Raw genomic sequence first — 15,558 nt, forward strand, 5'->3', positions numbered from 1 at the left:
TTTACTTCGTCTTCATTCAGTAAATAAACTCAGAAATTGCTTACATGGTTTCAGCGACTAACAAACAAGTTCACATCAAAATGAATTTACAGTGTTAAAGTAAGTTGTATTTAAGGACAGGGTATCACTTTCAGCCCCTTTTGCTGTCGTGTTTAACTGTGTATATCAAACATGCATTCTTCAGATTACATTATCTCATTCTGTACAGAAACCGTGAGGTCCATGATAAGGACACTGGGAGCTAGTAAGCTATACAAACAATTGAAACACATTTATCAGATGATTAAAAAAAACATTCATCAGATGATAGTCTTTGCAATCACTGAAAAAGTTTTATTTTACAACATACAAGTAACCAAATAAGGTTCATCACTCCCAAATATTTACACAGGTTTCCCCCATATAATCAAGTAGGCTAAGAGAGAAAATGCAATAAATATGGTTAAGCAGATTACAAAGGTTTGGAAAATCTGAGCCAATGAGAAAACAGAAAGGAAACATTGTGTTCTGAATTGCTTTGATAACCATACATCAATATTCTAATAGTTCATGTTAGAGGTTCTTTATTCGAGTTCATTTATCTGAGTTTGTTTGCCTGCCCAAATACATCCAGTCTGTGATCATTTATCGGTCGTGTCAAATATGCAAAGCTTCAGACTTTCTTATTGTGACATCTGAATTAATTTACTAGCTAATATTTGTATAATGAAAAAAAAACATTTCAAGCACAAACACATCAGTAACTCTTTGGTTTGGTGGTACTCCAGTGTTTAAAAGGTACTCCAACTAAAGAGTCATGAAAACACTAAACTTATATGACATGCAAGTAATATACAGCACAGTCATTCTGATTATAGAGTGCTCTCCAAAATAAGGCGAATAAAAGCTGTCATACCTCAAGCTGAAAGAGAAATCAATGCATACATTTAATTTTTTATCAATGTTTATGAGTAGCATTAATATTTAAATGTAAATAAAACTGTAAATTAGCCAACATGTCTCCCCTTATCAATTTCCCAAAAGTAACATCTAAAAGAAAATGAAGCGTGTTTTATATTATATTGACATTTCTTAACTCGAATTACTCTTTGCTTTTTGTGTTCTGTCTGGGAGCCCCAGTGTTAAGTTTAAGTTTTTTTTAAATAATTTTATTATTTTCAAAATTTGGGTTTGAAATAGTATTGTAAACACAAAAACAGCTCTCCCAGTAATTCCCATCACAAACAACAGCATGAGTGGTGTAAGCTAATGACAAAAACGGAGAACTACCTAGTTACTGCTAATAGTACAAACAAAATTGAATGGGGTACAATGCATGTCCAAATGTGTCATTTATACAAGTTAATGAGTACTATTTATCAACATGCATATTGTAGCTACACATAAAACGACACGCAGGAATAAGTGCATTAAAATGAGCATACGCCAAGGGTGTCTTCTTCATCTCAATAACATTTAAATTAGTACAGTAAAATAAATTAATTTATAATGTAAGGTGTCATCTTGCACTGTATCTGCATACAAAAAGCTGGCTGTTCAAACTTGGTCAGTTTGCACAGTGCATTCCAGTCAAATATCTATACTACTTTTCGTTAGCACTCATCATAATAGGAAAAACACAGCTTAGTTGGGGAGTAGAAATGCAGTACATAGAGAAATGTATACAAAAGCATAATAAATACAACGAGCTTTTATCTTAAAGCACTGCTTCACTAAAGTATTAATTGTAAGGCAAAATAACCATTTTGTCTGTCCAGATATGACAGCATTTACCTTACCAATGAACATTCACCATCCATTAAAATTTGGTCTAGATGTTATATTCAAAACATCAAAAATAAAAGGAGGTAAATCTACTGTAACAAGAAGTGCATTTGCCCCAATTGGGAGCTACAGTACAACCCCATTTGTCTTTCATGAATGGTTTATTATTTCACAGTGTTAGAAGCTAGAGATGTCATTCTACCAGACTCATGTGAAGAGTCATGATAGTTTTTTACAGTGAGTCACAAAGCAGCTATGTGACTACAGCGTGCCTGCTTTTTTTACTTAATGTGTGGTGTGTAAAGAAAAGTTAGCCTTGTCTTTCTTGAAACAAACACTATTAGGATCCCTCTTAAACATATATAAATGGGTATACAGTTAAATTCTGACCACTCTGGTGCACACTTTTATTGCATTTTTCATGGAGTAAATGTGTGTGTCTTCAAATTCGGTTGCATTTCTAATTGAAGAGCTCAGTTGCAAAACCCTATAAGTGCATCTGATATGTTTTCTTGTAAATTAGCATTTTTTATGAGACTCAGTTTAGGTTTGTGCAAGAAAAATCATGAGAGAATTTTCTCACTTTACTCATGCACAACATCAACCTCACATAAATATGGAGCCATATCTGTTGGCCACTGTCAGGCATCTGTGTACCATTTTTTTCCTCCAGTAGCTTTATTGTACCCATATACACTCTTCTTCACTGCAAAACCTTGCACTGTATAAAACAGTATGTAGAAGAACAAGACGAGGAAGAGTCGGTGGCAAATCGGTGTGTTGTAAAGCCAAAAGCATGCTTTGGTTTTCCCTTTGCCGCTACGTCTCGTTCAAATATCATTAGCAGCAGAGCGTGCGGTCTTCTGCAGGTCAGATGGAGTACAACAAAGCAGTCCTAGCCCACATGCATCAAACGCATCCAGTGGAGCATACTTTGAAACGTTCACCAACGCTCAACCATACACGAGACGTAACGGCAGGTGAAAAAATGAAGCACACCTAAAGCTTAAGTCTTGGACATCCGTTCACCTTTTGTAGTGCAGCACAGAGGCCCAATGGAGCCAAATAAGGGTCAGAACTCATTCTGACTTTGAGGCAAAAACGGTGTTACAAGCTCACTATCTAAGCCTTACTCTCGAATCAGCATGTTCTAAAGAATGATTTCGAAGCATTACTGTCCCATCCCAGTCTTTTTCGACCAATCTCTTTCCCGCTTGGTCTTCAGTCCTGAGTATTAAGGACTCCCTAAGTACTTGAATTCCTCCAGCAACAGTGTCTGGCCCTGGGGGTTGTTGGGCTCGTGGGAACTGCCGTAGATCTAATAAGTCTTTGTACTGAATCTCAGGCCGGATCATACGCAGGCAAGCTTCCCACGTGGCGTTGTCTAGTCCGGGCTGCAGCTCGTAACCTAGGATCTTCACTAATCCACTCTGGAAGGGACGAATGGTCTTGTCCCGGATGCGACTGGCTTCTACAGGCCGGCCACCGTCACGTAAACAAGCACGAGCGAGAACTTCCCGTCTGGTCCTCAGCAAGGCTACCTCAGCCTCCATTCGGCTACGTCCGAAGCGATCTATTTCCTCCCAGAAAGTGAGGTTGAGAGCTTGGTAAAGGTACCAGTCTAGAGAATTCCATTCTCGTAATTTTAGCCTTTGCTCATCTGTTAAAGCCAAGGGGGCTGGAAGTGCAGCCTTACCCACCCATCCAGACCTTACACTTGACACCTGCTGTCTGGCATTTAGGCTAAAAGAAACCACAGCATCCAGGGGCCAGCAGAGAGCGTGGCGGAGCAGAACCATAGAATAGTCAAAATACTCTGAAAGGAGGATAAGCTTAAAGTTTCGACGCACTGCTGCCACACCACGCTTGGCCAGCGGTATGCTGAAGTTGGCATTATGATCCAGACCAAAGTCAAACCACAGCAAGTTGCGAGCATAATGGTTGTTTCGGAGTCTGGGGTCATAGTATTTATGGGGGTTATCTGCAAAATCACCAAGGCCTTTGGCACGCCTGAATGCAGGGGCAACATTTTTGTAGTAGGCATAGGAGGATTCGGCTAAAGCCACAGGATCTCGAAGGATAGAAAAATAGAAGGTGTCAGATGGCATGACCTTTTCAACCTATAAAGAAGATGAAAAACAGAGTCAGAGTATAAAATAATATTGACTAGAAGAATTATAGAAGACATTTTTAGACTCTACCAGTGGCGGCCGGTGACTTCTTTATTTGGGGGAACTCGATGCAAAGTTCATCACAACATGTATGTAGCCCATCATCTGTGTGTATCGTAATTTCAAAATATGTGTTCGGCGCGTCGAGTGATCCCTGTGCATCACGTGATCCTATGTGCATCACATGTCTTATCAAAATAAGTGCCTGCTGGAGACGCATCTTAAGGGTTTATGATAAAAGAGACGCTCACGTTTGCCAGATACTCGCATAATCTCATACGTAATCAGAGTTTAGTGTTAAGGGAGTGTCTTGCGTGTATTTTGTGAACGTGAGCATCTCTTTTATCATAAACGGTTTTGACCCGTGTGCACTTATTTTGACAAAACACGTGATGCACATGGTTCACATGACGCAACAAACACATATTCTGAAAACACGAGCAACACACGACACTCTGAACACATATTTTGAATTTGCGCCCCTCGGATGAGCAGTCACGAGACGTCACTGCCTAGTTTAGTACAGCAGGAGCTTTATGTCCAACAGCTTTCAAAATAAAGACCTACATGTATAACCTTAATGGGTTTATTTTACCAGAATATCTCTTTTGCAAAATCAACCTTGTTAAAAAGGTGGCAAAGAACTAAAAAAAGCATAAAACTGCTACAGGTTTGTTATATAAAATAAATAATCTTATTAAATCTGCATCTGAATTCAACTGAGCAATGCTAAAATATGTTACCCATTGTATGCTATACCTCTGGTTTGTTGAACCGCATATGATTTCCTATGATGTCAAATTCTTCCACGTGAGGACCTCTGTATCCTTTCACCCTTTGGGCAATGAAGGGAAGCGGGTAGCCAAATTGGTACCCAACAGGCAGGGCAAATTTTAGGCCCCGCTCCTCTCCAAACCGGTAGAGCATGTTGAGAACGGTGCTGCTGGCTGTCTTGTGAGTCTTCAAAAACATGATGTGAGTGTGAGGTTGACACGATCCTAGAGAGGACCCTTGGGAATTCTCAGAGGGAAAAGCAAAGAGGGATCGAGGCCTCTCTGGCTGCACCCAACTAGTGCAGAGAAAGCACAGAGAAACAATAGATGTTAAAAAGATCATGAGAATGAAAACCAAGCCTCTCATTTTACACTTTGGATACTGATTAGAGAGAAATGAAGTACACAAGATTGGAAAAAAACTTGAAAGTTAGATAGGATAAGCCTAAAGTAATGCTTCGTGCACTGTAAAAAATACTCTGGAGGGTGTTAAATACAAACCATGAAAATTAGTTATACTTAACCTCCTAAGACCTGGTGTGTCCACATACGTGGTCATTAAATTTTTTGTTGTTTGCACCATAATACTTTATTCTGTGTAACTGGAACCTGTTATTTATTGGTTCTTCCTAACCCCAAATAGCTGGAAGGAATCTGAAAAAAAAAGACAAACCGAACCTCGGGTCTTAGGAAGTTAAGTATATGAACTAGTAAGTAAAATACAAAATAATGAGTATACATTCTACCTACACTATCTATTTCTTAACAGTACTAACTGCAACACTATTTGAGCAAAATTAAGTAATACCCCAAAATATTAGCTTTGGCACCACAAAGTACGCATGCGTCAACATCCAGGCGGGACTCGGAGTCACCCCATGTCATTGGCGAGAACCTTAATTTGTTGAGGTACAGGTACGTTTTTATTTAACTTGTTTATATCATCATGAATGGAAATGTTAAGTTGTTTAACCCTAAAATCTACCAGAAGATTAGTCATTTGGCACTTCTCTCTCTCTCTGTTGTCAGGACTGATAAGTTAGATAGAATGTGTTGCCAGTCAAGTTAGCATTGAAAGGGGAATACATTGTCCAGTTCTCGCACTTGCGAATACAAATAAAAATCCATATTTATAATTGAAATATATTAACTTTCATTATTATTATTTACATGGCTGAAATCTATGAACTGCGGAGCTGCTGCACATGAGTGGTTGAACTTGAGCTGAGAGAGAGAGAGAGAGAGAGAGCAACGGATGGTACAGACGGGAAGGCGTCGAGCAGACCAAAAATGGTCAATGTGGTAGGCCTATGCTAGATAATTAGTTAAAGTTTTCTTGCATTTATCTGTTGATATATTGAGTTTTGTGTTAGAAGGTATCAATTTATAAAGTCATTTTATTTTTTATTACAGATTCATAATTAACGTTTGCCTTACCATGGACGTTTTTAATTTAATGTCTGTTAAGAAAAGTATTTCAGGGTTTACATGTTATATGTAATGTGACTTGTATATGAAGTTGAATCCCTTAAAATTGAATGTAAGTACGTTCTTGTTAGTGTTCAATGTTTTATGCACATGTACCCTGAGATATATGTAATAGGAAGTTGTATTACTCTGACTTAAAATGAAGTTGTATCCTAATAGCATGCCAGTCTACTGAGGTAAATGAGATCAGTTCTCCTTTCATTTCAGTATCTCATTTTATTTTCTAATGAAAACGTGAAGAAATGGTATTTAGGAATCTTGCTTTTAATGTATATTTTGACATCCCATGAAGACTGGTTTATTTTTGAATGCAATATGTTGTATATATGACTATATGCTGTATTTCAAAATGTATTGTAAGGGGTTATTTTGTACTTACATAAATTCGTTTTAAATGTTTACAAAATGTTATTTCGTCAATAAATAAAGCAAGTTATGCAATCCTGTGTCTGACTATTTTTAAATTCAACCCTCTCTAAATAAGCAATATGCATTTTTTCTTATTGGCTAACCATTATAATTAATAGGTAGACCTAATTTACTTTTTTTTTTTAGTTTGTCATGGTTGGTTAATTTAGGTACTCTTCACTCAGATATATAGGATAGAATCTACCCAAACAAAGTGAGTGCAAATTGTTACCTCAATTTTATTGAGTAGATTCTATAGGTTGTTTTTTTACAGTGTGATTTTTAATCAATGTGTTATGTTTAACGTTTATATTTTTATATAATTTCATATAAAAAGCACTCTGGTGAAATGTCTATGCCTTAAAAATAGTTATTTGATAACTGAATGTCCCACTCAATATTATAGACCAATATTAAACACCATTTTAAAAAAAGTACTTTTACAATGTGCTATATTATTACAAAATTGTCTATATAGTACAATCAGTGGAGGCCGGTGACTTCTTTTTCGAGGGCGCACAATGCGAAACTCGTCACAACATGTATGTAGCCTGTCATGTGTGTGGTTCGTCATTTCAAAACATGTGTTCGGCGCGACAAGCGAACCTGTGCCCAACGTGTCATGTAAAAATAAGTACCTGCTGCACACACTTCTAAAGGGTTTATGATAAGTTTTTTGTGAACGTGAGCATCTCTTTTATCATAAACGGTTTCGACACGTGCAGCAGGCACTTATTTTGACAAGACACGTGATGCACATGGTTCACATGACACAACAAACACATATTTTGAAAACACAAGCAACACACGTCACTCCAAACACATATTTTGAATTCGCACCCGTCGGAAGAGCAGTTATCAGGCGCCATTGGTTACAATATGTCATTGTATATAATATTGTCAGGTATTAGTCTAGAAACATAAAAGCAACATAGTTATAAACACTGAGTTAGTAATGAAAAGTAATATGAAATCATAAGAAAAGTAATGCATAATGAATAAAAAAAAGGAAAGAAGGAAGTCAACTACTTCTGAAGACTTGAATAAAGGAACAGAAACATTTTCTTACCTTTTATTAAAGATAACTCCCAAAAGCTGTCCCGCAAAAGCAATGACAGCAAATACCAGAACTGCTTTCCATATCGGCCTCAGTCTATAGCACCCCAGCCACCGCATTCTCCTGTGATCAAGAGTAACAGTCTGTTAGTGTGATGGAAAACATAGTAAACATTGGTAATGTTTTTTTAATTGGTGCTTTAATTGATGTCTTTTTTAAGCTGTTTCTCAGCAAGGTTTAGTAATGGTGATAAGAGTAACATTTCCTAAAACTGGGTGTTAAGAATTGGTGTGAAACTGTCTGGAGAAACTTTGCCACTCAGAAACAGATTGCTATGTCTGTATTACAAAGAAATCAAACAATAAATAAATATATAAATATATAAATATGAAAATAAATAAATGTGGAAAAAATAAATATAGAAATAAATACATATATACATAAAAATACAATTATAAAATGAATAAGGAAATACAGGTATAAATACTCTTTTTTTACATTAACATACATATATGTTTCTGTATTTATGTATTTTTTTACATTTCCGTATATTTATATATCTATTTATTTATTATTTTGTCAGATCTGGCTCTCCAAGGTCAGACGACCTTCTTGCAAGAATAAAAAACAATAGACAAGTCACCTGATATTAAATCTAGGTTTTTCACTACAGTGAGTTTTGGTTGTAAACTTAGTTTAACACAATGGAAATGTGACGCGTCATTTAGACAAGAATTAGTATAGCCTGCCCTATGGCAACAATAAAGGAAAACTTATAACATGCATGTGAGGTATGTTAAGTATGGAATGAGGAAAAATAAACGAACAAAAGAAGTCCTGTATATCTTATTTGTTGATAAGCAAATCAACATGCACATTGTATGCAAAAGCATAAATGAACGCTGTTTTATCAATCTAAAAAACAAACGTGTCAAAAACATCACATTCTTTGTTAGTGAAGAGACACATTAAATGTGTTTAACACATGCCCTTCATTTATTTTAACACAGAATGACACATAGGCTATTAACACATTTTTTGTGTAGCTTATCACAAAACTACTTTTTTACAAAAAAAATCAACTCTGATCTACACAAACATGCTTTAAAGCTAATTTTTACTTTAAAATGATTACATTGCAAGTAAATGTTCCTAATTCACACCAAAAACAGCATAATGTTAGAGCTCGCACACACTTGTGCAGAGTACATACAGCATCCTTCTAGTGTATAGAGAAGACAGGTGTAAAATATGGCCTTTGTTTTTATACATTTGTCTCATCGTGTTGAACAAGCGGACAAAAACAGACAGCCGCTGTCATAAATCACAGATTGCGCCCAGCAATAGGTGCCAGTCGCCGCTAAGTCTGACACACTTACCGAGCTGACCGTCTAAAAACCATGATAAAACCCGGCCGGTATCACTACAGATGGGCGCTTCGCGATAGCCACCGTGCATCTCGGACACCCCGGCCGATGTTTTTCAAATCTGCCCGACGACGTCTGTGTAATGTAACTGCTCCATCAATGCGCACAGCTTCCGACCACTAAACGACTGCGAAATGCCGTAAAGTGCGTTAGATACCTCGTTTGCTTGACATGCATGCGCTTTCCTCGAGCTTCTTTGAGACAGCAGTTGGTTTAGAGGGAGAAAAGAGAGCGCTTTGTACCTATCTGGAGGGGTATGTATGTGGGGTTTGTGTGTGAGTGTGGGCGGGTGCTTATGGACCATTCTGCTGCTGCCGCTGCTGCGTGAACACAGCTCTGACGTCACACTGGCTCTGCCCGCACCAGCGGTAAACCTGCATTCTGTAGGCTACATATTTTTTTCGCCAAATGATTCTATTCATAAATTTTTTTTTACAAATGTACACTTAAAACAATAAACAAATTGTAAAATGTAAAACATTGAATTAGTTAATTAATTGCGTATTTGTTATGTACTTATAGGCTGTGTATTATTGCTGCAACAAAAATGTTTTTAAGCATGCATTGCATATAGGTAATTTTGCTGATGTAAACCTGGCTCTGAATTGTACATTGATGCAATCAGGCGAATGTTTTCAAAACAATATTGTCCAGAGCGATCTGAGCTTGCTGGCATGATATTTTAGATATTTTAGAAAAGAGATCCAGCGGATGGGTGATAGTGTACGAATGTTAATTTACTAAGGGCCAGGGTTTTGATAAAGCAGGTATCAGGATTTGATTGCCTATTTGACTACATTTACATTTATTTATTTAGCAAACACATTTCTATTCTGATTTTCAGTTTTTGATGCTTGTCCCTGGCTTCCATTTAGCAGATGCCTTATATAAGAGGAAGCTGGCAGCAACAATCCATTTAAGATCCTCCTTTGTGAAAACTGCAACATGATCTCTTTGAATATGTGATAAACATCTACATGAATAGAACATTTCTAAACTAAACACTGTTGACATTTCACACAGTACAACCACCAGTGTCTGTGGTGGTTTGCTAAAGCCTGCACTGAGCATACCTCCGTATTTCTGACCCCACAGTGTATATTTTAATAGAAAAGAGTGCAGTTTAGAATACATAGAACATGATGATAAGAAAAACTGTAGCCAGAATTGTGCGCATCAAAGTAATCACAGTTATGTCTGTTTTTCCGATAATAATAATAATACAATTTGCATTCCAATCCTGCTTCCTTGTCTGTTTGTTCATGTCATTATATGCTATGTTAAGTTATGTGAGGATATATTGCCATATGACACTTTCATTGCTGCCATATGACACTTTCATATCTCATCTATATGCAAATAATACAGGCTAAATAGTAAGAAATGTATGAAGTGGTGCAAAACCTTATAACCCTGCCTGTCACCTACATTTTCTCTTCAGCAAGTAATCCTGCTCATTTATATTTATACATAAATAAACCTTTCCTGTGTCCTAACCACCAGAGATAGAGACTAGAAAAATCCTTAATCAACACTTCTTATCTAGCCTATCCAATAGTATTAAAAGTAATAAAAAAGTATATTGTCATGTGGAAAAAAACTGTAGGCTATGTTATATATTGTTAATGGAGGAGGCGATTTTCCGTAGAATGTGCATGATCATTTGATATGCAGAAGCAGCGGGTCAGCAGCGGGTCAGCAACGCACTGCAAACGGATTATGTGTGAAAGCACAGCGGGTGCTTGATGGATCCTATGCTGTATATGTACTGCAATACGCACGCAAACAAGTATGTGTGAAACTGGCCTTACTTTCAACATGTCATATTTTTGCTGCAATATACTGCAATTTACAGTATTCACACTTTACCAAATGAAATAAATCTACATAAAAAATCTTCTAAAAGTCTTCTAATCTGATATTTCATCCACCAAGGGTTATAAGAAAAGGTCAAAAGCAGCTCTGAGCCCTGATTGGATTGCAAGTCAATGTAAAATAAAATGTCAAGACATTTTTGGTGCTTACAACATGGAGGTTACGCATCAGGATTTTATAAACAGTAGTTCATTCTAAAGCCTGCCCTACTGACTGGTAGTTCATTAAAAGCATGCCTATATTTAGACCTAACCCATGTAATTGTGTAACTGTGGGAGACCTCTGATACCTCTGGACTCTGACCTTTCTATTCAGGCAGTCTTGTCTGTAAAATTATGACAGTGGAAGTTTTTATAAATTCTTTCTCATAAAGTTACATTTGTTCCCCTGCTACGTGTTTAAGTAAATCAGCTTACATGTTCACATAATAACAGGCCCGCGGTCTTAATATTTGGGTACATCTGAATTCAGGAAATACTAAATATGAACATAAAATAATCACCACTATATATGTTAAACATAACAGACTGAAAAGCATTCTTTACAGTATCTACCACTTGATCTTTTACATAAACAAACTATATCATTATATAAATATATGATGGCGCTAAATAACACTAAAAGCTTGTAATCTAGGGGAACCATTTTAGTGCTAAAAAGCACCATAGCACCAATGGTTCCACAGAGCACAATATGGTTATACCCAGGTGTTACATAGGTGCTATATGGGACTTAAAATGATTACCATATGATTACAAGCCAGCGAACCACTTTTAGTGCTGTTTTTAGAGTGTGCAGATTGCAAATAATGGAAAAAGTAAGAGCCTTTAGAAGACCTGCCATGATAACATTCTTGATCCAGATGTCTACTTTAGACTAAAGCCCCCATTCACACGCTGTTTTTGCATATCTGATGTAAATCTGGCGTACCTACAGTACCTAGAATAGTATTGCATCCTTCATATGTTCAAAGAGTCTTTGGTTTTATCAGATTTATAAAAACGTACGAAAAAAATCGGAAGGAGGAGTCACGAGTCATGAAACATTGTATACAAAACAACTTATGATTCACTACATGTTCAGGTGGTTTATATTATATGCACTTACGTACCAATTTCTAACACAACACAGAAGTCTTCCTTAGTACTAGGGTTGTAATGGTATACCGGTATGGTATTAACATATGTGATTATCATACCGTAAACATTTGCTTATTCCCGGTTCTGGAAAAATTGTAATAAAGGAGAGCTCACCTGCGTTGCTGCGCAAATGCAACTTTATTCCACATGACTGCTAGACTCCACTTGTTTATGTGCAGCAGAGAAAATGTCAGATCCAGAAACTACAAATTTTAACCTCTATCCCCTGCCGGAAACAAATCTGTAGTATGGGAAATACTTTGGGTATCCGAAAAAGAACGCAGAGTTGTCCTTGAAGATGGATACCCAGTTTGCAAGAAATGTAAACGAAGAGTGGCTACAAAAGGAGGAAATACGTTGAACATGTGCTCCCATATTTGAGAACACGTCCCTCTGTGCAGATAAAGGTGTGTTTTGTTTATAATTTAAAGCAGTATTTTTTCCGTGATGCAGAGGGAATCCCGAAATAATCCAGTCATGAAAATTGGCCATAAATTGGAACCGTATTTATGTTTAATTTTCGTTCAATCTGTTTTCGGACACAAAGCTGTTATATAAATGCACCTTGAGAAAAGTGGCATTACGCACGCACGCACGCACACTCTCTCTCTCTCTCTCTCTCTCTCTCTCTCTCTCTCTCTCTCTCTCTCTCTCTCTCTCTCTCTCTCTCTCTCTCTCTCTCTCTCTCTCTCTCTCTCTCTCCACATTTAAAGCAGTCAATCATCTCTCAAGCCCATTTAAAGCCAATTTCAAGTTGATCATACGTAGGCCATATCTAAAGGGAAATAAAGTATTCCTTATTTTGTTCAAATGAGAGATGCAGCTTTATTTTGTCTTAATTTTTTTCAAAAGTTTTATTTTTTTCAAAAAAATTTGATATAATAACATGTTCAACCAAAAAACATATCTATTTTTATTCATTTAAGGGTCATTGCAGATGATGATTATAATAATAATAATAATAATGGTTTAATACCATATACCGTGAAAACCGTGATAAGTCTCTGAGACAATTATCATACCGTGAAAACTTCATACCGTTACAACCCTACTTAGTACCGCGTGCAACTCATGACCCAGGTTGGTACTTTTTAACGAAATCCAGCTGTAAAAAAATACATACGCAAAATTCAGCTGCTACCCCGGATAAACAGACTTTATCCATTGTTTCCATAATGCTGGCTTACTTCTCCTTACATCCAAAAACACACACACTTTTTTAGTGCCATTGTTGAGTCTTGATAAAAAACAAAATTGTCGCGTGAAGTGATGCCTGTAACTTAGCGTCATTGGTTCTCGCTCTCCCGCTGATTGACGTGTGGGCGTGCTTTTCCAGGGGAAGTGCCCATGAAATAAATTATACGTATGGCTTACCCCTGAAACATCAGCTGGACCCCCTATTCGAATAAAACTTTCCGAAACTTGTACGAACCCTTGCAAAGTCCATTCGGCACAGAAATACTCGTCCAACTGTTTTTTTTTTGACACATTGCTTATGTTAAGCATGAGGAATCCAACTCTTAAACTGTAATATGTCAGAATGCAATCCATGACATTAATCGTCAGTAAATATAGTGATACTAAAACGTGCCTGGCTTTTCATATAAAAAATGTGATTATTTTTTGACTGATTGAGTGCAGATAACCACAAATCAATAAGGCAAGGTTATCAGTCCTATCAGTTCTTTCCCATTTTCAATAATCACAATATTAATATTTCAATAAGGTGAGACGTGTCACTATTAGTATTCATGTCTACAATTGATCCTAACCCGCAAGTGTTCCCGTAGCTCAGTTGTAGACCATTGCATTAGCAATACAAAAGGTTGGGGGTTGGATCCCAATAAATACACACAAATATTGATAAAACGTGTACCTTGTAATGCACTGTAAGTTCCTTTGAATAAAGCGTCTGCCAAATGCATAAATGTAAATGGAAGAAAGCTCCAAGTCAGCTCAAGTGAGCTAAACACACAAAACAAATGCTGGGACAAGCAAGAAGGCTGTTTAAATTACTGTGCCTATGACATATGTAGTTGCAATATCTAACTATGTCATTTGCTGTAATGTACAGACAATCGGTACACTTGTGTCTTAAATAGACTTAAATGTATTGAATTTGTCCATGGCCCTACTGCCCTAATTTGTGAACAGAATCCTATCTTTAAAATTAAAAACTTTTATAAGATAGTACCAAGTGTTTGTCAGGCAGTCAGACATTGCATAACTTTTAATGTCAAGTGTATTAAGCTATCTATATGAGACTCTCTTTTGAAACCTTGAGAGCAATACAACAGCTCTTTGTTTTATAGAAAGCTGAGAGCTTGTGTAAACAATCTGAAACCTCACAGAAATCATTTTGCCTCACTCAGTCAGTCGTGTTCAATCAATCAACCCGGGTTGCAACCATAGGCACGAATAATAAGAGAGTCCAGATCACTGTCCCTATAAACTTGTGAGCTGGGTAACAAGCTTAACTTCACTAAATGCTTCAGTGCAATAATCTATTTAACTACTTGAGATAACTATGGCAACAGAAAACCGCTTTAGAGTGGATGACACAGACCATATGCTTACCAAATATGTATTCAAGACTAAATAAGTAACATTGAGCTACAAACGGTTAAATTGCAGTTACGACAGTCAACACTTTGCACAGCATGTAAGCAATTTCCCTTCATAAAAAGCAGAAACTGATTTATTAAAAATCAAAACTTGGTTCATGTTTTTCTCTTGTTGCTGTTTTTAATTAGAATATGGCTAGCTACTTACCCAAAATATGCCTGCGATGTTTTTGTTATTCCTTCAGTCGAAAAGCGAAGAAACGTAAGTCAAACCTGCTCGACTCTTCAGTTATCCACAGTCCTCATAGTGAACAAATGCATAAAGTTTCGTGTCGACAAACAGCCCGTCATATTATGAGATGTAACAGTTAACTGTCCTTTCTAAATACAATAATGCGCTCTTGTTCTCGTTTAAGAAGTTAAGTTCATCACGTCTGCATTTCAAGACAATCCATCCCTCCCAACCCCCATCCATTACTGTATCACCGTCTGTCAACGCTTTAAGCGTGCACGCGCAGTGCGCTCCCGTCATTCTGCAGGGATGTGTAACTTTAGCTTGTTTTCCTTTCTGCAGCCACTTGATATCGTCTTACATTTTTGTGGCATTGCTGCAACAATTCCAGACTGACAGTTATGTCAGACATGTTTAATTCATTAATACATCATCATCACATAATTATTTCCCTCAATAAATCATCCCATATTTATCAAATGGTGTGTCACACTTTAAAATTGAAATATACAGTCAATAAACTTGGCCTTTTATGCTAGTAAAAACCTAAGAAATTATTACTTCAAGGTCCACTGAAAGCTTTGCGACCTCCACTGTTTCACATACAATAAATATCTACAGGCAAACAAATGCCCCATTCATCTCAAAAGCTCTTGCACC

At 36.9% G+C, this 15,558-nt stretch overlaps 1 protein-coding gene across 3 annotated transcripts; it reads right to left on the reverse strand.

Annotated features, from left to right (window-relative positions):
* Nucleotides 1-309: 309 nt before the first annotated feature.
* On the reverse strand, nt 310-15,157 carry gal3st4 (galactose-3-O-sulfotransferase 4). 3 transcript variants are annotated; one of them, XM_055201056.2, is made up of 4 exons: nt 14,875-15,157; nt 7,674-7,784; nt 4,695-5,004; nt 310-3,884 (listed from the first exon to the last, which is right to left on the reverse strand). In XM_055201056.2, exons 2-4 carry the CDS (start codon nt 7,778-7,780, stop codon nt 2,883-2,885), a joined length of 1,419 nt encoding a protein of 472 aa, XP_055057031.1. In that variant the 5' UTR covers nt 7,781-7,784; nt 14,875-15,157; the 3' UTR covers nt 310-2,882. The 3 variants fall into 3 exon arrangements, with proteins under 3 accessions (XP_055057031.1, XP_055057029.2, XP_055057030.1); XM_055201054.2 differs by lacking the exon at nt 14,875-15,157 and adding an exon at nt 12,217-12,431; XM_055201055.2 differs by lacking the exon at nt 14,875-15,157 and adding an exon at nt 9,041-9,415.
* Between the last annotated feature and the right edge of the window lie 401 nt (nt 15,158-15,558).

The sequence above is a fragment of the Misgurnus anguillicaudatus genome, chromosome 21 (genome assembly GCF_027580225.2).
Source record: "Misgurnus anguillicaudatus chromosome 21, ASM2758022v2, whole genome shotgun sequence".
NCBI lineage: Eukaryota > Metazoa > Chordata > Actinopteri > Cypriniformes > Cobitidae > Misgurnus > Misgurnus anguillicaudatus.

Excerpts from the sequence above, each read along its gene's own strand:
- gal3st4 (XM_055201054.2), bottom strand. The coding sequence starts at position 12,251 with ATGTGGAATAAAGTTGCATTTGCGCAGCAACGCAG. Across the intron at positions 7,785-12,216 it reads GCATTTGCGCAGCAACGCAG|GAGAATGCGGTGGCTGGGGT; the intron begins GTGAGCTCTCCT and ends TCTTGATCACAG. Across the intron at positions 3,885-4,694 it reads TGCGGTTCAACAAACCAGAG|GTTGAAAAGGTCATGCCATC; the intron begins GTATAGCATACA and ends TCTTCTTTATAG.